At 56.3% G+C, this 27311-nt stretch overlaps 1 protein-coding gene across 1 annotated transcript; it reads left to right on the top strand.

Annotated features, from left to right (window-relative positions):
• The first annotated feature begins 111 nt into the window (after positions 1–111).
• On the top strand, positions 112–27259 carry B4GALNT3 (beta-1,4-N-acetyl-galactosaminyltransferase 3). The gene is made up of 22 exons (XM_076007861.1): positions 112–120; positions 267–359; positions 630–701; positions 1155–1292; positions 2216–2293; positions 8411–8506; positions 8966–9056; positions 9421–9521; positions 10029–10096; positions 11556–11634; positions 11753–11819; positions 13487–13630; positions 14749–14858; positions 15844–15944; positions 16184–16245; positions 16890–17679; positions 19262–19581; positions 21003–21156; positions 22088–22160; positions 22541–22694; positions 23254–23380; positions 25021–27259. Exons 1-22 carry the CDS (start codon positions 112–114, stop codon positions 25127–25129), a joined length of 3036 nt encoding a protein of 1011 aa, XP_075863976.1. The 3' UTR covers positions 25130–27259.
• Positions 27260–27311: the final 52 nt, after the last annotated feature.

Here is a 27311-nt window from a genome sequence, read left to right as displayed (position 1 = left end):
GTTCTAATCCTGGCCTCAGAACATCCAGCTCTGTGACTTTAAGCTCTGTGCTTCTCTTTCCCAATCCGTAAAGTGGGATGATCAGGCGAGACCCAGAGGAGGCTCAGGGACATGGTGCCTGTGAGATGCGTAGCACCTCAGGAAAGAAAAGCACCCCCACCCCACCCCTGCACCCCAGTGTGCTGCCCCGTCCCCACCCCTCCCAGAGTCTGTGACATAAACATTCCGTGGGGCCCAGATGTGTGCTGTGCTGTCTCCTGTGTCAGGCTGGCCGCAGCGTCTCACTGGTGCTCACGTCGGGGCCCTGTGACACGGACGCTTGCTGCCAACTGTCGGCTCCCGATGGCATCCACAGACACGTGTGGTTCTCTGCTCAGCCTCTCGCTGCTCGCTGAGTGAGCCTAGATTGGTCACTCGACCAGCCCGGCTCCCATTTTCTCATCTCAAGGGAGGACTAGGGGATTTTGAAAGCCTCTCGACGGTCTGTGATTCCAGTTAGGGCTAACAGTGGTTTGATGCCCTCACACAGAGCCCAGCGGTGTGCCCAAGCCGTCTCCTTCCGGGTAGGGCTCTGAGCCAGGGGTCGCAGCAGTGGCTGACACCAGCCTCCCGCTCTCCCCCACCGTCAGCACACGTGTGCCCCACACTCTCCTGTCCCCTCACTCTCGCCGCGGTTTGGCTTCTTGCCTTTCCAGACGTGCGTAAGCCAGACAGTCCCAGAGCGGCCAGGGCGCGGTGCCGGCAGTCGGCACAGCCTTCAGCCAATCCCGGAGCAGCTAGGCCTCGGCCTCGCCTCCCCAGCAGTCCCTAATGTGTCCGACAAGCACCAAGTCCCAGGCCCACCCCTCCCTCTGTCCCCTGCACGCGGAGGACAGGACTGAGCCAGGAGAGCCAGTGCTCTGCGGTCTCGGCCACGGCAGCTCTGGGGCAGTGGGAGCACAGGGACCGTCCCGCCCGGCCCGGCTGCTTCTCTGGCCTGTGGGAGCAGCAGCTGCTCATGGGCGTCACCTTGTCCCCTCTCTGCCTCCAACCGTGGCCAAGTGTGTGACTGTCCTCCCCAGCACACGGCACCACCCTGCGAAGCGAGTGTGGAGCAGCAGGGAGGGAGACCACCTCTCGTTCCTCCCGAGTCCTGCACACGTTCGGTCTCCTAGTCACACCTCGCTCCTTTTTCCTCCTCTCCCACAGGGTACAGCAGCTGGAGAGAGCTGGCCCAGGCTCTGGCCAGCAGGAATATTCCAGCTGTGGATCCCAACCTCCAGTTCTACCATCCCCAGAGGCTGAGACTTGAGGTACGTGACTGGGCCAGCCCCTTTCCCTGCGGCCGTGTTAAGGTGGGCCTCACCCACCCTGCCCCATGGTCTTCGTTATGGGGAAGCGCCACGCAGCTCCGGAGGAGAGGCAGAGGAGGCCACCCCTGGAGTCCTAGCCTGGCATCCGGGCTCTCCCAGCTGAGCGTGCAGAGATGGGCCTGACTTTCCTGTTTCTGCCTTTGTCACCCAGTCTAATGTGCCCATGGCTGGTAGCTCCAGGCATGTCCTGCCTCGTGCTGGTACAAGGGCTGGGCTGTACTTTGGTGGCGATACCAGATGCTGGCTGCTGGGAGTCAGAGATGATCAGGCAGACAGACACCTTCCCTGCAGGTAGCTGGGGTATGGATGTGTAAGGGAGCATTTATTTGCCTGTGGTGTTTCTCAGGCCAATGGTCCTAGGGAGGCAAATTAGGGACACTGGGGTCTAACTCGGTCTGGAGCTCAAGGATGAGCCTAGAACAGACATGGATCCCCAAAGCTGGACCAGAACCAAACAGAACCTGTGGACCCACTGGGGTGTCTCTGAGGGGCTCCTTCGTGCTGGGTTAAGTGACAGATCTGGGCAGAGCCTTGGGACTTGTGGAGGAAGAGGGAGTCAGGGGCCCTCCCCTCAAGAGGCCTTGATCTGATTCAGAAAAAAAAAATTTTTTTGTTCCCCTGATGGGGAAGACGGAGGAAATCCAGGAAAGCGAGGGCCTCGGGCGCACACTTGGGGAGCCCTGAGGCGCAGCCCTGAGGGCGTCCTGGGAGGGTGCAGGGCGGCGCCCTCAGGTGGCGAGCTTCCTGGGGGCAGGACGGTTTCCTGACTCTGCTTCCCCACGGGCCTTCCAAGGCCCTGAGTCCTGTCCTGCCCCCGCTTCTCATCCTGATGTCCCCAAGTTCATTCTTCATTCTCCCGCTAGGACCAAGCAGTCGGCCCAGGTGGAGGCAGTAACAGCAGCTACTTGAAGCAGAACAAGCCTGTGCCCTGGCTCTCGGAGGTAAGGAATGCTTCCTGTCCCTGTTCTTTGAGAAGGTTGAAAAAAACAATTTGTGTAGAGAATTCCAGAGATTACAGAGAATTTTCTTCTAGTTATTACTATTAAAATTTTTACCCTCGGGTAAAAATTATTCCCAGGCTCATTAGATTTTCTTCCTGGAGAGAAGGAGCATTAACATCTGCTGAAGGCCCGCTGTGTGCTGGGCTTTGCATGTTGTCTCGTTCGCCAGGACGGCCCTGTGAGGTGGTGTCATTATCCTCACTTCACAGGCGAGGAAAACAAGACTCAGGAAAGTTCCGTGACTGTCACAGCTGTGCCGATCCCCAACTGGAAGACAGTTTCCTAAACTATCTTTCTTGGACCATTAAGCCCCATAAGACATTCCAGGAAGGAAGGAGTGCATTTTTAATTAAGTTTTAAAAACTGTATGCTACATCCCCTTCTCAGAAAGGCACGTTAGCATATGAAAGGCTCTGAGATGTTCTGCGGTAATCTGTTTCACTGGATTTAGGTCAGCATGTCCCAAACTTATTTGCCTCCTGAATTGCTTTTTTCTGTGAAACACCAATTGATATTCTATGAAACTAGTGTTCTAAGGAACATGTATTAGGAAACTGCTTTAGAAAATTTTTATAGGAGGCAGTTAAACATGTGCATAAAAGTTGTCAGAACCATCATGATACCTTTTCTTTATACAGGTTTTGACAGGTTCTTTTTCTTTTGGTGAAGAAACTGAGGCTTAGGGCGGGGCGCAGTGGCTCCCACCAGTAATCCTAGCACTCTGGGAGGTCGAGGCGGGAGGATCGCTCAAGGTCAGGAGTTTGAAACCAGCCTGAGCAAGAGCGAGACCCCGTCTCTACTGAAAATAGAAAGAAATTAATTGGACAACTAAAACTATATAGAAGAAATCAGCCAGGCATGGTGGCGCATGCCTGTAGTCCCAGCTACTCGGGAGACTGAGGCAGGAGGATCGCTTGAGCCTGGGAGTTTGAGGTTGCTGTGAGCTAGGCTGTCGCCACAGCATTTTAGCCTGGGCAACAGAGACTCTGTCTCAAAACAAAACAAAAAAAAGAAACTGAGGCTTAGGGAAGTTAATTAACATGTACAAGAGTACCTTAGGGAAGTACTTGTGCCAGGATTTCAGAGTAGCATGGTGCTTTGGGGGTGAAATTTTTAAATTTCGATTTGGTATTTTATAGCTTATTTAGGACCCAGACTGTTTTCGTGTCTTTTAGGCCTGTGGACACAGATTACTTTTCTTGGCTGGGTGGTATAGGCCAGCCCATCATCTTTATCCACTCCTGTCACAGATTGAGCTCTTCAGCCTGGTGGTTTCCTTTCCAATCCACCCATTTGCCCTGGGACAGGAGTGAAGGAGGCAGTACCATCCTGAATTCGCTGTTAGGTGATCTGTACTGTGAAACTGCTGCTTTTTAAAGCCTTGAGAGAGGGTAGATTATTGCAACACTGACACACCTGTACTGGGTGACATCATCAGGTATTTAAGCCTGCCCTACCTAGAGATAGTATTTTGAAAAGAAGTTGCCTTAACGATCTGGTGATCCAGCTTTCTCTTCTTGAAGGACAGCTTGGATCCTTTTCCTTAATAAACCAATCATTTTGCGATGCAGGAGGATTGCTTGAGCTCAGGAGTTTGAGACCAGCCTGAGCAAAAGTGAGACCCCCATCTGTACTAAAAATAGAAAAATTATCCAGGCGTAGTGGTGCAAGATTGTAGTCCCAGCTACTCGGGAGGCTGAGGCAGGAGGATCCCTTGAGCCCAAGAGTTTGAGGCTGCTGTCAACTATGATGTCACCACAGCACTGTAGCCTTGGTGACACAGTGAGACTGTCTCAAAACAAAACAAAACAACCAATTATTTTGAAAGATTATAATTACATTACATTCTGCATTTATTAATAATTAATTTCCCCACTTTTTTTCCAATCAAGGATATATGTATAAATATGTAATGAAACAAAAACAAGGACCAAGTAGTAAATAGTGATTAAAATATGATTCACTTTTTAAAGAAACGTTTTATTTTAGTAAGTGTATATGGTCTTTTGGTGGTAAATGACTGATTTCCATTGATTACATGGTTTTAATATTAAAATTAGCTTACAAAACCCTCATTGCCATCGTCAGGGAATCGCTGGTCCAGTCCTGCTGTTTCCCAACAAGGAGACAAGGGCCCGAGCAGGTCAGTGGCAGTGGCCACACAGCCCAGCTGCAGCGGCCTGGCAGCCCTGCCTCTTGGGGCATGCTGTCAGCAGGGCGGCCCGGCCCTCCTGTGTGCTGGCGGCCACGAGCTGCCAGGAGCTGCCCGGTCGTGCCCTGCTCGCCACTCTCAGGCCAGGGCCCAGGGCTGCCCGCTCAGCCAAGACTGCAGGGCCGGGACAGCCCTGCTCGGAGGGAGCAAGGACGGGCTAGAAGGAGGATGGCGGTCTCTTCTTTCACTGTCCCCTGCGCCAGGCAGTGGCTGGCAGTGCAGGGTCTCTGACGCCAGAAGTCACTCTCAGAGGCACGCAGGCTTCGACATTCTACGTGGTGTGTCAGAGACAGACTGACCGCCTGGCGGGCTGGGGCTGGGCTTCGTGGAGTGGCTGTCTGCAAAGCCACATTCACGCCGCCCCACATCGTGGCACCGATGGACAGCCCCAGTGCCAGTCTTCTCATGTATTGGCCAGTGTGCCCTCCTGTAACCTCTGCTCGCCAGGCCCATACCCCCAAAACCCAAGTGGTTACAAGAAAGAAGTTTGGTGATTACGAAGGCAGATCCGGGTTTCTGTGGGTGAATCGTGCTTTGCAGAGGCAGCGTCTCTCTTGTGGACAGGGCTGCGACACAAACTCCTCTTCTCAGGCTCCAGTTGTTATTTAACAGTTTTATTGAGCTGTAATTTGCATACCAAATAATTCAGCCATTTAAAGTGTACAGTTCCATCACTTTAGTGATACACACAGAATTGTGCCTCCATCACAGTCAATTCCAGAACACTTTCATGTTCTAAGAAAGAAACTCTGCCCTCCCCAGCCAGCTCCCCACTGCCCTCTGCCCCAGCCCTCGGCAGACAGTCGCCACCTCTGTCCCTGGAGATTGCCTGTTCTGGACATTTCGTACAGCACATGCTCCTCTGTGTCTGGCTTCTTTGACTCGGCCTCACGTTCCCAGGGTTCATCCGTGTTGTAGTGTGTCAGTGCTTTGTTTCTTGTGGTGCTGCGTGACGTGCCATTGCATGGATTTACCATGTTGTGTGTATCCATTCTTCTGTGGGTGGGCACTTGTGTTGCCTCTACTCTGGGGCCATCTCGAATAACGCTGCTATGAACATTTGTGTTCAAGTTTTTGTATGTTCTAGCTTAACTGTTTGCAGAGCCCTGAATCACCACCATCGTAGCCTCTCTTCTAGCCTGTCCACCTCAGTTGCTTCGGTGAGATGCCTGCAGCATCTCAGTTTGTTCACAGACCGTCTGCACGAGTGGGGCGATCGCAGCACCTGGCCTCTGGGCCCTGCCGCAGCGTCCAGGGCTGGCCTGCCTTCACGTGCCGGAGGCCCTTGGCTCCATGGAGGAGCTCGCTGAAGGACAGGCGTGACCAGGGAGGCAGGGTAGATTGAGCACCTTGAAGCTCCAGACAGGACGCAGGTGTGGGGGCCGGTGACCTGTCAGCCTTCTCTTCCAGGGTGTGGCCTCACTGCCCCGGAAGTTAACAGGGAGCCACCAGCCAGGCGAGCGAGATTTGTGAGTGTGGACCTGACAGGTGTCAGCCCCACGCAGCAGAGGTTCCTCCAGAGCTCACATCCACGGGGCTTCCGGCCTCTCCTGCCTCTGTGCCCCACGCCGCGGCCACAGCCCCGCACGGCGGCGCCATCTGTTTGCTGGTCCGTCTCCTTTGAAGCCCACATGTCTTTCGCGTGTGAGGGGCGCAGAGCACACACTCAGCTCTGAGAATAAAGGAAGGAACATGCTGTTCTGGGCTCAGCCTCTCCAAGCGTTTGTCCCTTCAGATGACCGCTGTGCAGGGGCGCGGGGCCGCCTCCGTGGCAGACATTGGAGAAGAGTCTTGAAGGACCTTTGAGCGGAAATTCGGCACGTGGGGAAGACAATAGCCTTTGCGAAAGCACAGCGAGTGGAAGAGCAAGGCATTTGTGGCCAAGACAGGGAGTCTGGCGGGTGGCGTGAGGTGAGGCTGGAGTGCACGCCAGTCTCAAAAGTCTTAAAAGCCTCCGTGTGCCATGGTGACGCTGTGTTCCGAAGCCTCCGAGATTTTAGGCGTCAGAGGAACCACAGCAGTTCTGGAGGCTGTGGGGGCCCAGGAGGGAGAAGCCGGTGCAGCGGGGAGCTGAGAGGCTGGGCGCGGGGCAGGGAGACAGGATGTTCCTGCGTGAGGACCACCAGACTGGCGGGATCACCCTCCTGCTCCATATTCACACACGCCCTCCCCACTGCCACAGGTTAACCTCTGTGTGTCCCTAGGGAGTCAGCTTACCTCCCTGAGCCTTAATAACCTCACCTTTAAAATGAGAGGATTCCAATAGATAACTTCTCCACTGTTCCTAACTGCAAGTTTCAAAACTGTCATCGGTCACAGACCTGGCGCTGGGAGTAACCAGTGCCCCTCCCTGGGCCTTTGTCCCTGATGAACAAGGAGGGAGTGGCAGAGGGCCGTGCCGATGTACTGGGGTCCCGCGTCCCTGCCAGATAGATACAGAGCCTCCAAAACTTGCAGGGACCTGGGGAAGGGAGGGCGCCCGCTGCCCGCAGCGCCGGCCGCGAGGGGGGGGGGCACAGCACTCAGTGCAAGGATGCCCTGCCCCAGAGGGTGCGCAGCCCTCCCTGACCGCTGTCCCCACCGCGTCGTGGGCTAGCCCTGCCGAGGCTGGGGGCCCTGGGGGCAGCGCAGCACCTCCCCCGTCCCCTGCCCAAACCCCTGTGGGCTCCAGGCTGAAGACAGCGACATCTCTGGCGGCCGCCCTCTCAGGCGCGGGCCAGAGCACACTGCCCGGGGAGCCTCCTAGACAAGGCAGAGGAGGGACAGCTGGCTCTTGTGCACTGCACTTGAGGAGTTTCCCCAGAAGTGGCAGGGTGTCCCCATTATTTCCTTCCTTGAAGCCTTGACCCGCCGCCCGCCAACCCAGCGCACATCGCCTCTCCCGCCCACCGAGCCTCCACTTCTATTCCTGTGAGTGGTGGTGGCTGCTTCCCAAGGCCCCACATTCCTCGCATTGACCAGGCCAGTGTCCCCAGGAAGGGCCAGGTTGCTGAAGGGCCGGGAGTGACAGGCCCGGGTCTTTTCTGGGTCCCACTGCGGGGCGGTGTTTCCCTGAGGCTGTGCCCGCCCTGCGGAGTTGGCATTCCTGTCGAGGAGTGAGTCCCCCTCTCTGCACATCTCTTGCAGAGGACCTTGTGCCACGTTTTTCCATCTGGACGTCCAGTCTGGGTGTCCACCTCTGCCCAGCGTTCTGCGGGCAGCTCAGATGCTGTATCGGATGGGCTGGTGGGAGGGCAGGCAGGGCCTGCGTGGAGTCGTCGCGGCTTCACCTCCACAGCCTGGAGAGCAAGCCTGGTGGGGGGGTAAGCTGAAATCCAGTGTCCCCTCCCCTGTCCTCAAATGTTCAGCCCTTCCACCCATGTGGAGGGCAGGCTCTGGCCTGGCCCTGTCTTGGGAAGGGGCCTCTGCCACCACCCCCAGCCTAGTCCTGAGGAGGAGAGAGGACCCTTGCTCCCTCCATCCCGTCCCATCCGGAGGCCTGGCCAGGGTGAGGCTTTGAGAGCTGCAGGAGGCGGCTGGGGCAGCCCAGGCACCTCCCTGTGCATTTCCCCTCAGGGCACCAGAAGCTGAACCCCCGGGGTGGATAAGACTCTAGGCGCCAGCTGTGGCCTTTCCTCTTATCAGGGGTCAGCGGGGAGTCAGTCCTGCCCCAGTGCCCTGTCATCCAGCCATTCTTGCCTTATGCCCCTGCCTGCATGGGGCGAGCACCCAGGCGAGCAGCAGTGCGGTTCCCGGAAGTGCTGGGCGTTGCCTGCACTGTGAGAGGAGCACCGTGCCCTCTCCCTGCCCGCGAGCTGGCCACAGGCACGTGGGGAGCTCACGCCCGCGCTTCTCTGCCCGCACAGTTCCGGGGTCGGGCCAACCTGCACGTGTTTGAAGACTGGTGTGGCAGCTCCATCCAGCAGCTCAGGAGGAACCTGCACTTCCCACTGTACCCCCACGTGAGTGCCTGCCATGCCCGCCTTCCTCTGCCCTATTTCCCTCTCTCGTCTCCCCTTGCTTTCTGTCTTCCTCATCTTTCCTTACTTTTTTTCTGGTCCATATTCTTTCTTTTATCTCCTGAGCTCGTTTCCTGTGCCCAAATCTCCCTTGTTCCCTTCCCAGGGTTCCTTCAGCTTCATCCTCTGCATCATTCCAGTTCTAGGCTCTCATGAGCATGGCACACAGTATATTAACAGCTTACCCAGGGCTGCCGTGTGCAGCTGTGCTGGCCGTGCACTATAGAAGGGCACCAGGACAAAGGCAAGCGGGAGCTGAAATGGAACCTGCACTCCACTCACCAAGCCACAACCCTGGTCTCTCCTGTCTCTGTCCCCTCCTGGTCTTCCCACCAGTCCTGAGCAAACCAATTTCCTCTTCCCTCTTCTGGGTAACAGTTTCCTTCCCCCTTCTTGGCATAGGTCCGCACTACCCTGAGGAAGCTGGCCGTGTCCCCCAAATGGACCAACTATGGCCTCCGCATCTTTGGTTACCTGCACCCTTTCACCGATGGTGAGGCCAGCCCCAAAGCCCCACCCTTCTTCCTGCCCCCCCATTCTGCAGGAGACCCCGAGAGCATGACCCTTAGCTGAGAGATGAGCCTGCACTGGACCCTGTTGGTTCTCCCCTCAAGGAGAGGGGAAGCCGAGTCACAGTGCGGTCTCGCCCGGCTTCCCCAGGCCGCCGCTCGCCCTCTGACTTACCGACTGGGACTGGCTTGTCTCCCTGCAAATCTCCTCCATCCTCACGCTGCCTCCCTGGAGGCAGAGAGCCCCACTTTGCAGAGCGGGCGGCCACAGCACCGGGCCACAACCAGAGGCTCCCGCCCTCCCTGCCGACGCCCTGCAAGCTCTCACCTGGGAACTCTGCCCTGCAGGGACAATCCAGTTTGCCATCGCTGCAGACGACAATGCCGAATTCTGGCTGAGCCGTGATGACCAAGTCTCCGGCCTCCAGCTGCTGGCCAGCGTGGGCAAGGTAGGGCCGCTCAGCGGAGCGCTCCCCTCCCTCCAGGAGTCTGGCCGCTGGGAGGCCACCAAGTCCATCAGGAGACTCCTTACTGTCAACATCTCTGGTGTGACACCCAGGGACGGCACTCTCCAGGGGTGACAGCAAAGCATCCTCCCTCGCCCCACCCTGTGCCACAGAGGGATGACTGAGGCCAGGAACCGAGGACGCTAGAGAGCCATCTCTGGGCGGGGCCCAGCCAGAGCATCCTCGGTGTCCTGCCACTCCAGCAGAGTGCTGAGGGCCCCGCTGAGGTCTAGGGGGACTCAGGCCTGCCAGGAGGGTGGATGGCTCTGTAGGGGCCAGCCAGCCACTCCCTGATGTGTTGTTTTCTCTTCCGCCCCTCTCCCTCCTCCTCCTCCCCACTCGCTCCTCTGCTCTTCTCATTCCTGCTGCCCCACTTTCCACCTCCCGTCCCTCCTCCTGTTTGCCCTTGCCCTTCTTCCTTCTCTTCTCTTCTCCCTGCCCACACTCCAGACTGGAAAGGAGTGGACAGCGCCTGGAGAGTTTGGCAAATTTCGGAGTCAGATTTCCAGGCCAGTGAGGTGAGTGGGGAGGGTCAGGGCCCTGGCGGCGGAGAGGGCTCCCCACCCACCTTCCTCATTTCACAGATGGAGACATGGGCCCAGAGAGCAGGGCTTACTGAAGTCACACAGCTGTGTGACACTCAGGCTGGAAAACAGCTCTCCTCTCTCCTGCTCCTTGCCCTCCCATCTTCTCCTCTCCGGTGACAGCCTGGCCACCGGCTGCTCTGCCCGGGCTGCCAGGAGTTCCCAGCTGTAATGACCTTGCAGGGATCCCTTGGGAGGCTGGGGGACAGGGAGGCCTTTCCAGCCTGGAGTGGCTGGAATCCCCAATGCGCTGGGGAGGGAACCTAGCCGCAGCCACGAGCGCCGCCTGGTGGCCGCACGCACAGGCAGGCACCGCACTAGCTCCCTGGCGGTGACGCCAGAGGCCGGGTAGGGTCTGTGGAGGTGTGCGGGGCAGCGGAGGGAGAGGTGGCTCCGCCAGGCACAAGCATAGTGTTAGATGGAAGGCAGAAGCTCTGATGCTCCACAGCACAGTAGGGTGACTGCCGTAACAGCGCACTGCACGCCTCAAAACAGTGAGAAGTGGGCTGGGCACAGCAGTGGCTCCCCGAAATCCCAGCACTCTAGGAGGCAGGAAGATTGTTTGAGGCCAGGACTTCGAGACCAGCTTGGGCAACATATCGAGACCCCCATCTCTACAAATCTAAAAATTACCTGGGCGTGGTGGTGCACACCTGTAATCCCATTAGGCCAGGGCAGGAGGATCGTTTGAGCCTAGGAGTTCAAGGCTGCAGTGAGCTGTGATTGCACCACTGCACTCCAGCATGGGTGGCAAAGTGAGACCCCATCTCTAAAAAAAAAAAGAAGCAACAAGATATTACATGTACCCCATAAATATATACAAATATCACGTGTCGATGAAAGGTTAAAGAAATGGTAAAAAAAATTTAAAAAGAAGACTGTTTTTCTTGCAGAGTGCTTGTGCGGTGCCAGCCACCATGGTGAGCATGTGACAGGCAGTTCAGCGCGGCGGCTGACAGCGTGCACTCTGAAGCAGGACTGCCTGGGCCAGTTCCCAGCCCGCCACTCTCTGCCTGGGTCTTCTGTACTCAGTGTTCTCTGTGCAGGAGGGTTTACTGAGTTAGTGTGTATTTGATATGAGGCACTTGGAACAGCGCCTAGCAGACAGCAATGGCTCTAACAGGGCTAACTATGACTGTTCTTTCATTGGGTTCTTCCCATTATCCTGTGAAGGAAGGGCTGTTGTCATGCCCATGTGACAGAAGATAAAACTGAGGCCACAGTCAGCGAGCGGTAAAGCAGGGGCTCTAACTAGGCAGTTACCTCCAGGGATTCTCAGAGCAAGGAGACAGGGAGAAGGGAAGTTCTGGTGGTAGGAGAGGAGAAAGGGGGCATGGGGCGGCCCCAGGCCCAGAGGAGGCAGCCTTCACTTCCCTGTTCTCTCCCCTGCCAGCCTGTCAGCCTCCCACAGGTACTACTTCGAGGTGCTGCACAAGCAGAACGAGGAGGGCACGGACCACGTGGAGGTCGCGGTGAGTGCGCTGCTGCCCCGCCCCCCGGGCTCGGGTCCTTGGGCTCTTCTCCTCTGCTCCCTGCACCCTGCTCAAACCCAGCCACCGCCACCCTTCCACATCTGCTCTCCTCTTCTAGTGGCGACGTAATGACCCTGGAGCCACGTTCGCCATCATCGACTCCCCGTCACTGTCCCTGTTCGTGAGTGAGTAGGCTCTGCCCCTCTCCTGCAGGGGAGGCGGCGGGCGGGAGGGCCTGGGCTTTAGTCCAGGACAAGGTGGGAGGGTGGAGGCACAAGCGCAGGGTGCTGGGGACCTGGGTACAAGGGCCCAGAACAAGGAGCGGGGCCGTAAACTCTCCAGGGTCAAGGACCTCTTTCAGAACCTGCTAGTTCTCTGATCCCTTGCCTCAGAAAAATGCCCTTGTCCAGCCACACACAACATTTTAGATGCGATTTCAAGGGGATCCAGAGCCTGCGAGGCTCACTCCAGACTAAAAGTCTCTGGGTGAGTCCCAAGTCCAGCCCTCCCTTTTACAGATGAGGCAACCATGGGTTTTACAAAGCCGTGGCCAGGGGAGAGGAGACTTTTACACCCACCTTAACTTGCAGTAAATGCACCTTCAGCCGCACCTCCACTGCCTGTCACTTCCTCAGCAAGACTCCTATCCCGAGACCCCTGAGCACACGCTGTCCCATCTGGTGGCTGATAGGAGGGGCTGGAGAGGCAGGGAGAGTGTGTGTTAGGAGGGCAGGGGGCAGTGTGGGACGCAGGGTTGCGGGAGGAAGTTGCTGGTGACTAAAACAGGAGCCCACAGGTCAGGGCAGAAGGCGCAGGCGGTGAGCGCCACGTGGTGCAGCGGGAGAAGGGGCAGTTGGAATCCTTAGATTGAGTGCGACCAAGAAAGGGACCTATAAGAAAGTTCCAGTAAGAAACGAGTAAGCTGGAGGCCAGGCATGGTGGCTCACGCCTATAAGCCCAGCACTGTGGGAGGCTGGGGCAAGAGGATCACTTGAGCTCAGGAATTCAAGACCAGCCTGGGCAACATAGCAAGACCCCATCTCTAAAAAAATTTTTTTTAAATTAGCCGAGCAGGGTTGTGGGCCTGTAGTCCCAGCTGCGCAGGAGGGTGCTCGGGAGGCTGAGGCAGGAGAATTGCTTGAGTGCAGGAGTTGGAGCCTGGGTGACAGAGTGAGACCCCTCCATCTCTAAAAAAACCAAAAGAAGGAAGAGCTCTGTCTGGGGCTGAGGAGCGCAAAGGCAAGCATCCTGCATCCTGCCCCTTGGTGGCTTGGCCAGAAGCCGGGAGGGAGGTATGAGCAGATGAGACGAGAGGCCGGGGCGATGGGGGGGCTCCCGCAGCCACTGCTGGCTGCTCATTTGGGAGGCTGCGCTGCGTCACCCGGTTCAGACTCGGCTTTGCTGCGCCCCGGTGTGCTGTTGGGCGAAGGATTCTCTGTGCCGAGGTCCTCGTCTGTCACATAGGAATGATACAGTACCTAAGTCATGTGGTGGTTTTGGAGAGTAAATGAGTTAATATTTGTAAGAGCTGTAGTGCCTGGCTTATTATTGTTTGTTAAGTAAATTAAACATAGTGACAAATTTCTATCAGATAGCATTAAGACACTTTGAGGAAGGGGTATCTGTTTCCAGCTGACACAAAACTGTGATGTGGGCTAGCCATGCACTGGCGGAGGCCCAGACGGGGACAGACAGGTGACACCACAGTAGACGCATGCTGGCGGAGAGGGACCGCACAGGCCCTGCGCCGTGCCCGCTGGGACACAAGCCGTCTGCGTCTCTTCCCTGCCCCTCAAAGGTGAGGGCTGGGCGGCTTCAGGATGCACAGCTTCCTCTGTTCTCCTGGGCCTAGATGAGACCGCCCTGAGGATGGACGAGGTGGGCCACATCCCTCAGACGGCGGCCAGCCACGTGGGCTCCTCGGACTCTCGCGCCAGGGACGAGCAGCCACCCGCCGACATGCTGCGGCCAGACCCACGGGACACCCTCTATCGAGGTGAGGCCTTGGCCCACGCTGGCATCAGCCTGGGACAGTGCACAACCAGGCCTGTGGCACTGGGGAGATGCGTCGATTCCGCCTCAGCATCCCAAAGCCGCGGTTCCGTCCGCTGTGAAATGCAGTACGCCAGCAGGCGGGCGTGAGCGTGCTGCGCGGCGTCCCGGTTCTACAGGTCATGTCAGAGCGGGCATTGGGGCAAGCACCACCCAGGACAGGAAGCAGAAGCCGAGCCCAGGAGTCCCCGTGTGTCCCTTTGCAGGGACACACATGCTACTCTCTTATTGGATCCCAGCCCTTGTCATCCAGCGAGAGAAATATGTTGACACTAAGGTCCACACACTACATCTTAGTGTGTTATTCTGCTTCAGAGTGTTTGCATTGTAAAAGGTGATAGGCTGGGCGCGGTGGCTCACGCCTGTAATCCTAGCACTCTGGGAGGCCGAGGTGAGTGGATTGCTTGAGGTCAGGAGTTCGAAACCAGCCTGAGCAAGAGCGAGACCCCGTCTCTACTAGAAATAGAAAGAAATTAATTGGTCAACTGATATATATAGAAAAAATTAGCCGGGCATGGTGGTGCATGCCTGTAGTCCCAGCTACTCGGGAAGCTGAGGCAGGAGGATTGCTTGAGCCCAGGAGTTTGAGGTTGCTGTGAGCTAGGCTGACGCCATGGCACTCACTCTAGCCTGGACAACAAAGCGAGACTGTGCCTCAAAAAAATAAAAATAAAAATAATAAAAGGTGTTAAAGTTCCCCCTCCTCCCTCGCCCCCAGAAATGGCAAGTGCTGCTAGTGGTGCAGGCGGGCCGGCTGTGGGTGCTGCACAGGTGGAGCCTTTGTGGCCTCTTGGGAGGTTCCCGGCCTTATGGAGGCTGCCTTGTAGGTGCCCCCAGTCATGTGCCTTCTGGCGGGCCTGTGTCCTGAGTCCTCTGCCACCACGGTGCTCCTCGGATGGCCCTGCCCCAGGAGAGTGGGCAGCCTGTGCGGCACCTCAGCCGGTGGACTTCGACTCTGGCCACAGCTGCCACTGGTGGCTACAGGAAGGTGCCCGCTCAGGGCACGGGACTGCAGCCCTGGTTTTGGCACTGCCCCCACCCCTCTTTCCTTGCTGTTCTCAGTGCCTCTGATCCCCAAGCCTCAGCTCCGCCACGTCCTGCCCGACTGTCCCTACAAACCCAGCTACCTAGTGGAGGGGCTCCCTCTGCAGCGCTACCAGGGACTCCGGTTTGTAAGTCTTGGGTCTGGGCGGGCAGGACTGGGAGGGGGGCTGCCGGAGACTCAGCTGGGAGGTGATGGGCTGACGCCCCTCTTGTCCACACCGCAGCCCAGCAGATGGGACAGCCCCTCAGGGCCCTGGGCTGGGAGAACCTGCATTCCCAGAGGTACTGCCCCAAGGACGGTGCCGCAGAGCCTGCAGGCGGGTCTGCCTTAGGACCCCTCACGCACACACATGTGCACACACGCGTGCACACACACATGCACACACACACACCAGCTCTGCCCCAGTGATGACATCAGGCGGCCTGGCTGGGGCGTGTGCACTCTGCTCCGCTCCAGCCAGCCGGTCGGCAGCAGTGTTTATGAGAGCCAGGATAGATACGGCACTGGGGAGAAATGAACTATGGAGGGAGGTTAGTCGTGGAGAACCTAGAGCCCACGCGGAGACCAGAGAGGCAGAGCGAGCGCCGTGCTGTGCATCCACAGCCAGAGGCAAGTACAAGAGCCGGAGGCAGGGAGAGAGGTCAGGAGTCTCGGCCAGGTCGGAGGGTGGGTGGGTACACTTGAGAAGTTCTTTGGTGGTGGTGACCTCGAGCCATGTTTAAGGGGCGAAAGGGATGCAGTGAGTATATAAGAGGGGCTTACCCCAGGGCTGTGGAGGTGGCAGGTGAAGGCTCAGAGGCTGCAGGAGAAGAGCGGGGGCAGAGGGAGCAGGCATGGTCTTGGCTACAGTGGAGGGCTGGGAGCTAGGACAGAGGGGAGGTTATGTGGGCTCGGGAGCTGGACTTGGGTTGAGTTTGGTCAGAGAGCCCACAGGCATAGAAGCGGAATGGAACGCCAGTCTTGGAACCACAGGCGTCATCCAGAGCTCGAAGCAGCCCTCTCCCGCCACCAGCAGCTCCCTGGGAGCCCCGTGCGATCTGGCCGGGGCAGGCTCAAACCCGCTGACTTATTTCCTGCCCTCTCACTTCTGCTGCTGCTTTCTCTACCTCCAGGTTCATCTGTCCTTTGTCTACCCCAATGACTACACCCGCCTGAGCCACATGGAGACCCACAATAAATGCTTCTACCGGGAAAATGCCTACTACCAGGACAGGTGAGTGGCACTGAGTGGAGCAAGATGACGGCCTTGCAGGGCTCTGCAGGAGCCAGGAGAGCTGCTGCACTGGCCTGGCCACAGCGCCCTCCCAGCCCAAGGGGGCTTTGCTCTTCCTGGGCACTTCAGGCACTCGCACCGCCTCCAGGCTCCACCCCAGCCTGGGGCAAAACTTCAGACTCCCTTGGAGCAGAGCTGGGGCTGAGCCTGCACAGCCCACACCTCCCTTCCTCCTGCAGGTTCAGCTTTCAGGAGTACATCAAGGTTGACCAGCCTGAGCAGCAGGGGCCGGAGCAGCCAGGTGACAGCTGAGGCTTCCGGGTCAGACAGAGCCGGGCAACACACACACATACACACACACATATGCCAGCCCTGCCCCTGAGGAGCTTAAAATCCAGGTCATGTGGCCCCTCCCCCACACCCAAGGATAGTCAGTACCCGACACCCAAGTGAGAGCCTTTCCATGTCAAGGTACGTGTAGAAAATGACACCGTTTTTAGCAGTGTACTGGGGCCCGCCAGAGGGAGTAGGAGCACGGGAGGAGGTGACCTGGTCTGCCTGAGGGACTGCTGGCCCTGCGCACGCTTGGGAAGTTCTGCTGTGGAGCAGCACTGTCCCCCTGGGGCCTTTCTTCTTGAGAGCTTAAGGCGTGGCTGGGTTCCCACAGGGGCTAGGCGTCTGCCAGGCACTTCACGTGCTTTATACCACTCACTCTTCACAACAGCCCTATGGGAGGTGGGTTATTACTCCCTTTATGCAGATGAAGACCTGGGGTTAAGTGAGACTGAGCACCTTGCCCAAGGCCACACAGCAGGTGGCAGAGCCTGCGTCTAGTCCAGTCATGTCCAGCCCTTGGTGGTCACACAGATGATTGTCAGCTGCCTTGTATGTCTTGGGAAAAGGTTGAAAACTCCTGACTTGAGGAATGGTTGTTATTAACAACAGGTTTTGAGGTGGGCCTTCTAGAAGAGTCCCAGTATGGAGAAGTGGTAGAGGAGACCCCCGCCTCCAACGACCAGAACATGCTGGAGGGAAAACAAATGTCTACCCCTCCCCCTGGGCAGGACGTCACTGACCACCGCCTCGGGAGCCTGCGGAAACTGCTGGCTCAGCCCGGGGAGGGCCTGCTGGCGCCCTTTTCCAAGCACAGCTCCACGGCTCTCTTCCCAGTGAGGACCAGCGATGTCGCAGTCCAGCATCCGGAGAAGAGGAAGAGGAAAGCCAGCCCTGAGCCCGGCCAGGATTCACCTCATTCTGACACGTGGACTCCTCCGCGCCCAGCAGGGAACCCGCCTCCAATGGAGAGGCCCAGGCCCCCGGGCGATGGCCGCGGGAAGACTCTCCAGCGGTCGCAGTGGCTGAACCAAGTGGAGTCATACATTGCGGAGCAGAGAAGGGGTGACAGGATGGAGCCCCAGGCCCCCAGGAGGATGTGGCGGGGGGAGGAGGAAGTGGTGGCAGCTGCAGGACAGGAAGGACAAGTGGAGGGAGAGGAAGAGGGGGAAGAAGAGGAAGAAGAAGAGGATTTGAATGAGGTATTCGAGTATGTACCTCTGTTTGACCCAGTGGTAAACTGGGACCAGACATTTAGCTCCCGGAATCTCGACTTCCAAGCCCTGAGGACTGACTGGATCGACCTGAACTGCAACACATCTGGCAACCTGCTGCTTCCAGAGCGGGAGGCTCTCGAGGTTGCGAGGGTCTTCTTGAAGAAGCTTAGCCACAGGAGCCGGGGGTAAGGCAAAGGGCTCTCAGGGCAGGGCCTGGGGCACATGGTGGCCAGCTGGCTGGAGGGCAGGGACCCGGAGGCTGGGAGCTGGTGCCCTCTGCTGCAGAAACAGCCGGAATTACCCCCCCAGAGCAGGTGCCTTGGACTATGCCTGGGGCCCTGCCCCTGGGGAGGATTGGGAACAGGCAGATCTTTGTCCCACTATTAGGCAGGTTCTGTCCCAGGACGTATATATATTGGGAGGGCTTGGTAGATGTGGTCCCCTCCCTCATGGAAGGAGCTAATAAAGGGACAAATAGGCAAAACAGAGACTCAAAAATACAAATTAAGACTCTACTTGTGGGCTGGAGGGCTAGCGCATGAGACATGACTAGAGTTCTCTGTTCTTTCAGTCATTTAACCAATCAACATTTTTTTGAGATAAAATGAATATACCATTAAATTCGCCATTTTACAGTGTACATTTCAGTGGTTTTAAAAGTATATTGACAATGTTGTACAACCATCACCATTGTCTAATTCCAGAACATTTTCATACCTTTCAAAGAAACTCTGTACATATTAATTGTTACTTCCCATTTTTCCCTTCTTCCAATACTTGGCAAGCACGACTTTACTTTCTATCTCTATAGCTTTGCCTATTCTGGACATTTCATGTAAATAGAATTATATAATATGTGGTCTTTCTTTCACTTAACCTGGCTGCTTTCACTTAGCAAAATGTTTTCAAGGTTCATCCATGTCGTAGAATGTATCAAGTACTTCATTCTTTTGTGTTGCTGAATAATATCCTATCATATGGGTATATGACATTTTGTGTACCCATTCCTCATTTGATGGACATTTGGGTTATTTCTACTTTTTGGCTATTACAAATATGATACTGCAGTGAACAGTCATGAACTAGTTTTTGTGTGGATATAATATATTTTCAATTCTCTTGGGTATATAACCGGAGTAGAATTGCTGGGTCACATGGAAATTCTATATTTAACATTTTGAGGAACTTCTGGTCTGTTTGCAAATCAGCTGCATCATTTTACATTCTCACCAACAGTGTATGAGGGTTCTGGTTTCTTTACATCCTTATCAACACTTGTTATTTTCTTTTATGTTTTGTTTTGTTTTAAATAGCTATACTAATCAATGTGAAATGGTATCATATGGTGGTTTTGATTTGCATTTCTCTAGTAACTAATAATCTTGAGCCAACCAATTGACATGAATCTATTAATAATAACTCATTCATTATGGACTGTTGATTTGAACAGAGCAGTTTTTATTAATAAGGGTCAATTTCTCAAGGAACCTCTTCACTGTGACCCCTCTTATTGATCTTATGCATTTAGAATCTTAGAGCCGAAAAGAGCTTAGAGGTTATCACAACTCAATAGGTTCATCTTTAAAGATGGAGGCAGTGAACTCTAGAAAGGTTGTTCATCTTGCCTGAGACCCTGCAGTTCACCAATGGCAAAGCTAGGACAAAAACCAGGGTCTCCTGATACCTGGCCTTGTAGGCTTCTACCACACCATAACACCCTCACAGCATGGGAAGGAATTACTCAACTGCCCACCCTTTCTGCTGTAGGAGGTACCAACTACAGCGCATTGTGAATGTGGAGAAGCGTCAGGACCAGCTACGTGGGGGTCGCTACCTCTTGGAGCTTGAACTGCTAGAACAAGGCCAACGCCTGGTGCGGCTCTCTGAATATGTGTCTACACGAGACTGGCAGGGCATCAATCCAGCTGGCAGGGAGGAGGCTGAGGCCCGGAACCTGCAAGGCCTGGTCTGGGGCCCACACAAGCATCGGAGACGCGTTCTGGATGTCCAGACCTCAGAGCCCAAGCTGTGCTGGCCCCAGGGTTTCTCGTGGAATCACAGAGCCGTAGTCCACTTCATTGTGCCTGGTAAGCCTCAAGCCATGCCTGGGCATTGTCAGCAGGGTAGGCATCCCAGTAATAATCATCATGAGCACCCAGGTCTGTTCCCATTGATTTGATCTCACAGGAACTTCGAGGTTTTTTTTTGTTGTGTTTTGTTTTATTGAGACCGAGTCTTGCCATGTCGCCTGGGCTAGACTGCCGTGGCATCAGCCTAGCTCACAGCAACCTCAAACTCCTGGGCTCAAGTGATCCTCCTACCTCAGCCTCCTGAGTAGCTGGGACTACAGGCACACACCACCATGCCTAGCTAACTTTTTCTATATATTTTTAGTTGTCCAGCTAATTTTTTGTATTTTTAGTAGAGACAGGGTCTCGCTCTGCTCAGGCTGGCCTTGAACTCCTGACCTCAAGCGATCCACTCACCTCAGCCTCCCAGAGTGCTAGGCTTACAGGTGTGAGCCATTGCACCTGGCCAGATCTCACAAGAACGTCCTAGAGGTCAGGCGAGGTGGCTCATGCCTGCAGTCCCAGCACTCTGGGAGGCCAAGGCAGGAGAATCGTTTGAGCTCAAGAGTTCGAGACCAGCCTGAGCAAGAGTGAGACCCCGTCTCTACTAAAAATAGAAAAATTAGCTGGGCATCATGGTGCGTGCCTGTAGTCCCAGCTACTTGGGAGGCTGGGGGAGGAGGATCACTTGAGCCCAGGAGTTTGAGGTTGCAGTCAGCTAGGCTGATGCCACGGCACTCTACCCCGGGCCACAGAACAAGACTCTGTCTCAAAAAAATAAAATAAAATAAAATAACAAAAAAGAACTTCTGAAGAAAGACCACTTTACAGTTGAGGAAACTGAGGCTCACACAAAAAAGTAGCTAGTTTAAGATTACATAGCTAGTAAATGTTAGCACTAATAATAGATACTGACTTATAGGCCAGTGCTCTTTCTTTCACACTAGGTTTCAGGGCTGGATGTGATCATCGGGTGGGGTTGTTATACTGGGGGTTACAACTGGTCTGGGGAAATAAGACAGGGAGGGCATTTAATAGAGTGATGGGCTGGTTTCCATAATGAGAAGGTAGGTATAACAGGCAGGTATATAACAAGGGCAGGACAGGAAATGAAGGATGATGGTAAGATGGATATATAGCAAGGTTTGATTGTTAGAGCATGGCAGGGTTACTGAGCTCCAGCCCAAGACCTTCTCATGGTACTCTGCCTGGGAGGGCACACAGGAAGTGGGGTACAGAGGCCCCATTTACTGATGAGCCCCCTACCCCCGCCTCCCGCCTTTGTGTCTCGGTACTGCATTGCTGACAGTTTCCTATAGTTTCTTTATCTCCCAAGTGGAGATCCAGTGGGAACTCCTGATTGGTGTTGGAACTGGGAGTGGAGATGTTCATCTTTGCCTTACCTCTGTTTCTCTCTCCCTGCCGGGCCACTGGGGTAGTGAAGAACCAGGCACGCTGGGTGCAGCAATTCATCAGAGACATGGAAAACCTGTTCCAGGTCACTGGCGACCCACACTTCAACATCATCATCATTGACTATAGCAGTCAGGACATGGATGTCGAGATGGCGCTGAAGAGGTCCAAGCTGCAGAGGTGAGGAGGACCCCTGGCTTTTGTTGTGTTTTGTTTTTTTTGTTTGTTTGTTTGTTTTTTTTTTTTTTTTGAGACAGAGTCTCACTTTGTTACCCAGGCTAGAGTGAGTGCCATGGCGTCAGCCTAGCTCACAGCAACCTCAAACTTCTGGGCTCAAGCGATTCTGCTGCCTCAGCCTCCCGAGTAGCTGGGACTACAGGCATGCACCACCATGCCCGGCTAATTTTTTTTTTCTATATATATATTAGTTGGCCAATTAATTTCTTTCTGTTTATAGTAGAGATGGGGTCTCGCTCTTGCTCAGGCTGGTTTCGAACTCCTGACCTTGAGCAATCCGCCCGCCTCAGCCTCCCAGAGAGCTAGGATTACAGGCGTGAGCCACCGCGCCCGGCTTGTTTTGTTTTTCTGAGACAGAGTCTTGCCATGTTGCCTGGGCTAGAGTGCCGTGGCGTCAGCCTAACTCACAGCAACCTCAAACTCCTGGGCTCAAGCGATCCTCCTGCCTCAGCCTCCTGAGTAGCTGGGACTAAAGGCACACACCACCATGCCTGGCTAATTTTTTCAATATATTTTTAGTTGTCCAGCTAATTTTTTGTATTTTTAGTAGAGATGGGGTCTCACTCAGGCTGGTCTTGAACTCCTGATCTCAAGCGATCCACCCACCTCAGCCTCCCAGAGTGCTAGCTAAGGTGTAGCATGGGGCTGCTCCTCCCTAAAGTCTGAGGACTCTGGGGTCCAAGGTAGAGCCAGAAGTGCTGCCCAGCTGTCCTGATTCCCAGTCTCCAGATTTTTCTAGAGAACCCCCCTGCCCATAATCCCATCTTAGGAGCACATGTCACCTCTATTCCATGCCTGCCTGCAGGGACAACTCCCTGCCTGCAGGGGATGACCACAGCCAAGTCCTAATACCAGCCCCTCTCCCTTCCCACAGCTACCAGTACACGAAGCTAAATGGAAACTTTGAACGCTCGGCTGGACTTCAGGCTGGCATAGACCTGGTGAAGGTAAGGGCCTGGCAGGGGCTTGGGAATGTGATTCAAGACTGGGTAAGAGGCAGAAAAACACTTGGGATGTGTAAGGCAGTCAGCTCCTCAGAGAGGAAGTGGGGAAGAGGGGGTGAGGACACGGAAGGGAGCGAGGACACAGAGGGACCTCTGCTGGGCTGCAGGTGGCAGTGGAGCATTTGCCCGATTTTCAGAGTCCTTGGAGCCCATGAAGGGGGCGGTCAGAGTTCACTCTCTGATGGTGAAGACTGCTCTGATACTCAGCACGGGGTTTAGTTCTGCGGAAGTGTGAGCGCCATTCCAACAGGGAGGCCCTGGGGACTCTCCGGCAGCCTGGCCCTGGTGGACAGGAGCTGCCCACCCTGCATGTCTGTCCCCAGGACCCGCACAGCATCGCCTTTCTCTGTGACCTCCACATCCACTTCCCTGCGGGAGTGGTCGACGCCGTCCGGAAGCACTGTGTGGAGGGCAAGATGGCCTTCGCCCCCATGGTGATGAGGCTGCATTGTGGGGCCACCCCCCAGCGGCCTGAGGGTGAGCCCTGCCCCGGACCAGAGCTGGAAACAGCCGCGTCTGTCTGTCAGCGTCCTCCCGCCCTGCTCCTGCGGCCTCTGCTCCCTGGGCAGTCTACCTGAGAGGGCCAGGGCTGTAGCAGACCTTTCCTGCCCACCTTTCCCTCGCCCCGTCATCAGACGCCCACGAAGCCTTTCCTGTGTGCCAGCTGCCACGCCCCAGAGAGGAAACAGAGGTGGAAGGACAGGGTCCTTGCCCGTGGGAGATGCGTAGGTAAACCGATGCTCAGCTGTGCCTTCAAGGGCTGCTGTTGCCGGGTCCTGGTTGTGGGGGCTGTCAGCAGCTCATGGGCACCACCTGGTATGACTGCTGCTTTTGCTGAACCCTGAACCTTAGCTAGGGGGCCGACCCGAAACACGCGCGGGACCTGACAGCTAAGACAGCTTTCCGCCTCTGTCACCCCACGCTCCACCCCGTGCCCAGCCTTTCAGAAGAAGCTCTGGGAACCGAGCCCGGAAGCCTTCTTCATTCCTCCCCCGGCCGCTGGCTCTTCTCCCTGAAGCTTCTTGTCTGTCCACAGGCTACTGGGAGGTGAATGGGTTTGGGCTGCTCGGCATCTACAAGTCAGACCTGGACAAGATCGGGGGCATGAACACCAAGGAGTTCCGGGACCGCTGGGGCGGGGAAGACTGGGAGCTGCTGGACAGGTGACTGGGACAAGGAGGACACCAGGGACACCTGCTGGAATTCCTTTCCCCTGAGTGCCCCAGAGAGGGAAGAGGCTGTGCCCCTTGGCTGCAGGTTCCTAACATTCTCCAATTGCTTACTCCAAGACTCAGTTTCTCTGTCTGTTAGAGGGGATGATACTGCCTTTGCCTGTGTCACAAGGCTTGCGTCCTTGGTAAACTGTCAGAGGAAAAGCAAGAATCGCTGAGCTGTGCATATGCAAACAATAATGTTCTCCTTGGCCGATGATAGCTGCCTCAGAACAGCTGCCTAGAGCAGGAGCTGTGGGCCTGGATAATGGGGACACAGGCAGAGGGTCAGGAAAGACTTTGGGGCCAGCAAAAGAGACAGTGTGGACCATTAAAGGGCAACAGGACATGCAGGAGGTTGCAGGTCCCTGGAAGCCAGGCAACACGGAGGCTTGGGGAAGAGGGAGATGGGCAGTGGTGTGGATGCCTCAGAGAAGGGGAGCCTACAGGATGAGCTGTGGGCTTGGCAGGTGGCAAGGGAGGGTGTGTGAGCGGGGAGCAAGGTTGGGCAGCGACACAGGGCAGGGGAGTGCAGAGCGTGTGGCTGGGGTGGGAGTAGGGCCGTGTCTGGGAGTCTTCTTTCATGAAGTTTGCTGCCATGGCAAGAGGAGGGAAAGAGGATGAGACCTTGAGGTTTGAGCTTAGGGGGAGGGAGCAAAGGTTGCAGGGGGCGAGAAAGGGTAAAATTGCTGGAACAGTGTCCAGGGAGGTGGGCAGGGCAAGGTGAGGAGTGCTGGGGGAGGGGCCCTGGCGAGAAGTCATGAGGCGAGGCTAGATGCTCTGGGTGCCTGGCAAGTGATGCACAGATATAACCTTGTTTATTCTCCCCCAAACCTCAGTAAGGCAGGTCTAGTTACCTCTATTTTCCAGATAAGAAAACTGAGTCTTGAAGAGAAGTTAATAACTTGCCCCAAATCTCAGTCATGTGTCAGAGGCTTAGAAACTGGGTCTGTGCATGTTTTTCCCCTTGAGGGAAGAGGGCAAAGGAGGAGAGCAGTCCTAGGAGGACTGAAGCTGAGGGGCAGTGAGAGACCCTGCGCAGGCGGCTGGGGCTCACGGCGAGGGGGCGCTGGCGAGGGGGCGCTGGCGAGGGGAGGGACCTGGGGGGGCCGCAGTCCCCGCAGCCACGGCGCCGGCTTTGCGCCTTGCCACAGTCTCCAGCAAGCTCCTGCCTCCTGCCTCCTCTGAGGCCCAAGGAGAAAGAAAGTGCCCCCAAGTCCAGCTACGTGGGGACAGGAACGGAGGGCCTGGGCGGGCCTGGGGACTGTGACGCGCCCTGTGGCCAGGCGCCAGGTGCAGCACTCGTGCGCCTGAGCAGTGCCGGGTGCTGGGCCTCCGCCAGCCTGGCCTCGCCACACACACCTAGTGCGTGCGAGGCTCCTGCTCTGCGGACACACGCAGCCTTGTCGCGCAGGACCCTCTGACCTCTGCACACGCACACACGTGCAGAGACTGCCGCCCTCCTCCTAGAGGCAGCAGACAGGCTCTGAAGGATGAGGTGGCCGGCCTGGTCTTGGAGCTGGGATGTGGGGGCAGGAGGGGCGTGGGGTGGGGTCCTGGGCCTGCTCGCAGCCTGCTCCTCCCTCCTGCAGGATCCTCCAAGCAGGCCTGGAAGTGGAACGTCTCTCCCTCAGGAATTTCTTCCATCACTTCCATTCCAAGCGAGGCATGTGGAACCGCCGCCAAATGAGGACACTGTGACCCTGTGGGTGGCCCGTGGACCCCAGGCTTCCTGTTCCTTGGTGGCAGCTCCCCGTGCCCCTGCTCGCTTCTCGGGACAGGAGGGGCAGGGTGGTGGTTGGGCCCCATGGGCCTCAGGGCTGACACCCCTGCCCTGGGAGGGCTCCTCTCCACCGCTGGGCCTCTGGAAGGGAGGACTTTGCGGAGAAGCCAGGAGGCCGCTGTCTCAGCTGACAGGTGGAGCAGCTCCTCAGGAGAGGCCTCTCGAGAATGCCGAGAAGGCGCGTCCCAGCGTCCATGCTCACAAGGAGTGCTGATCTGAACTGTACACTCTCTGTCAACCGTATTTTATTGGGGTGGGTTAACTAAAAAACAAAACTGCTGTGCAGACACAGCATTAGCTATGCACGGGGTGAAGCTGTGCACTGAGGAGCCGTCGCACTTGCAGACCTCAGACCCCTCCTGTGCAGAGGTGCATCCCTCCGGCCATGTCCCTTCCCGAGGGCTGGCCCCACATGGAGCAGGCTCGTGCCTTCGGAGACACGCATCTCTCCTGGTAGCCACCGGACAGCTGGCCGCCAGTTAGGGCATTAACCTCTCCCAGGCGGTGCTCACTGCAACCCAGAGACAGGCCCGGCGCACTCCCCGGTGCGCACGGAGGTTGGGAGGTGGGGAACTGCGGGCCGGGCTCGCCATGCCCCGGCGTTGGGCATGGAGCCATGCGGGCTTAGCCTCCAGCCACCCTTCCTATCGCCTGATGGTCCCGTGTTCTCTTGCACTAATAACCCCGGTGCTTCTGTGGCTGGGGATGTTTCTACTGATGCCGCTGCCTCCGCCGCTGCTGCGAACGCACCGTGGTGCATTGGGCACCTGGGCCTTGAACTCCAGGCTCTGTCCAGGGGTGAGCACAGGGCTCCTGCTGCGAGGAAAGGCTCGTGGAAGTTGTGCCGGGGCCCAGGGCACCGGTCAGCTGAGCCCACACTCCAGGCTGCGACAGTCTGAATCCCAGCATTTGGAGCCACAGGGTCTACCCAGTGGGCTCTGCGTTCACCAAGAGCATAAGCGTGGCAGACAAGAGGATGGAGCCCGTGATGAACCTTCTGGGGATCTGGGAGAATTGGTCTCCCTCTACAAAATCAGGAAGGACAAAGACTTTGCAGTTAATAGGTCATGGCTCACAAATGCCATATCTGCTCCCTGGCTACAGCTTTCTCTGGTCCCGGCTCAGGCCTCCTGCCCCCTGGCAAGGGCCTGTGGGAGCAAGCTGGGGCTGCAGTTGGCAAGCTAGGCTACTGGGGTTCTTCCTGGGGCCCAGCATTCCTGGGCATCTCGCTGGAAGGCTGGGACCGCCTGAGCAGCCTTCTTGCTTCACTGGCAACCAGGAGCCAGCCCAGCCTTCCTACCCTGCCCACCGCCCCTCTGTCCCTGGCTAGTGCCTTGTGTTTGATGTTTGTTACCTCTACACCATCTGCCTTAAGGGGAAGGGCTTGGCGCAGCCCCTACTTTGCAGGGAAATGCCTTGGGTCAGGGGAGGGAGTGCGATTGGGGAGGAGCATTAAATATAGCATCTTCTGGCCGGGCGCGGTGGGAGGCACTCTGGGCACTCCTAGCACTCTGGGAGGCCAAGGCGGGCGGATTGCTTGAGGTCAGGAGTTCAAAACCAGCCTGAGCAAGAGCAAGACCCCGTCTCTACTATAAATAGAAAGAAATTAATTGGCCAACTAATATATATAGAAAAAATTAGCCGGGCATGGTGGCGCATGCCTGTAGTCCCAGCTACTCGGGAGGCTGAGGCAGAAGGATTGCTTGAGCCCAGGAGTTTGAGGTTGCTGTGAGCTAGGCTGACGCCACGGCACTCACTCTAGCCTGTGCAACAAAGTGAGACTCTGTCTCAAAAAAAAAAAAAATAGCATCTTCTTAGGAAAAAAAAGGTTCCTGTTGCCCATTCATGGTGGAAGAGGGTTGGGCTGAGGGGCCCAGGTGGACATGCAAGGATACTCCCACAGCACACACCACGCCTTGTCACCAGTTTTGTGCCTGCTGTGTGGGGGACAGCCTTCTCTGTGCTGTCCCTGTCTGTATTCCTTAAACACATGCTTGAGAAGCTGATAAGGTGAAAGCTAGAACACGTTTACAATACATTCCTGAAAAGGGTTGTGCGTGTATGCATCCATCCAGAATTGACTAATCTACAATGAAAGGA

The sequence above is a fragment of the Microcebus murinus genome, chromosome 10, assembly GCF_040939455.1.
Source record: "Microcebus murinus isolate Inina chromosome 10, M.murinus_Inina_mat1.0, whole genome shotgun sequence".
NCBI lineage: Eukaryota > Metazoa > Chordata > Mammalia > Primates > Cheirogaleidae > Microcebus > Microcebus murinus.
Note: the sequence above shows the minus strand (reverse complement) of the source record. Positions and strands in the feature narration are given on the sequence as shown.

Excerpts from the sequence above, each read along its gene's own strand:
- B4GALNT3 (XM_076007861.1), top strand. Across the intron at positions 13,631-14,748 it reads ACGGGACACCCTCTATCGAG|TGCCTCTGATCCCCAAGCCT; the intron begins GTGAGGCCTTGG and ends TGCTGTTCTCAG. Across the intron at positions 22,161-22,540 it reads CTGGCATAGACCTGGTGAAG|GACCCGCACAGCATCGCCTT; the intron begins GTAAGGGCCTGG and ends GTCTGTCCCCAG.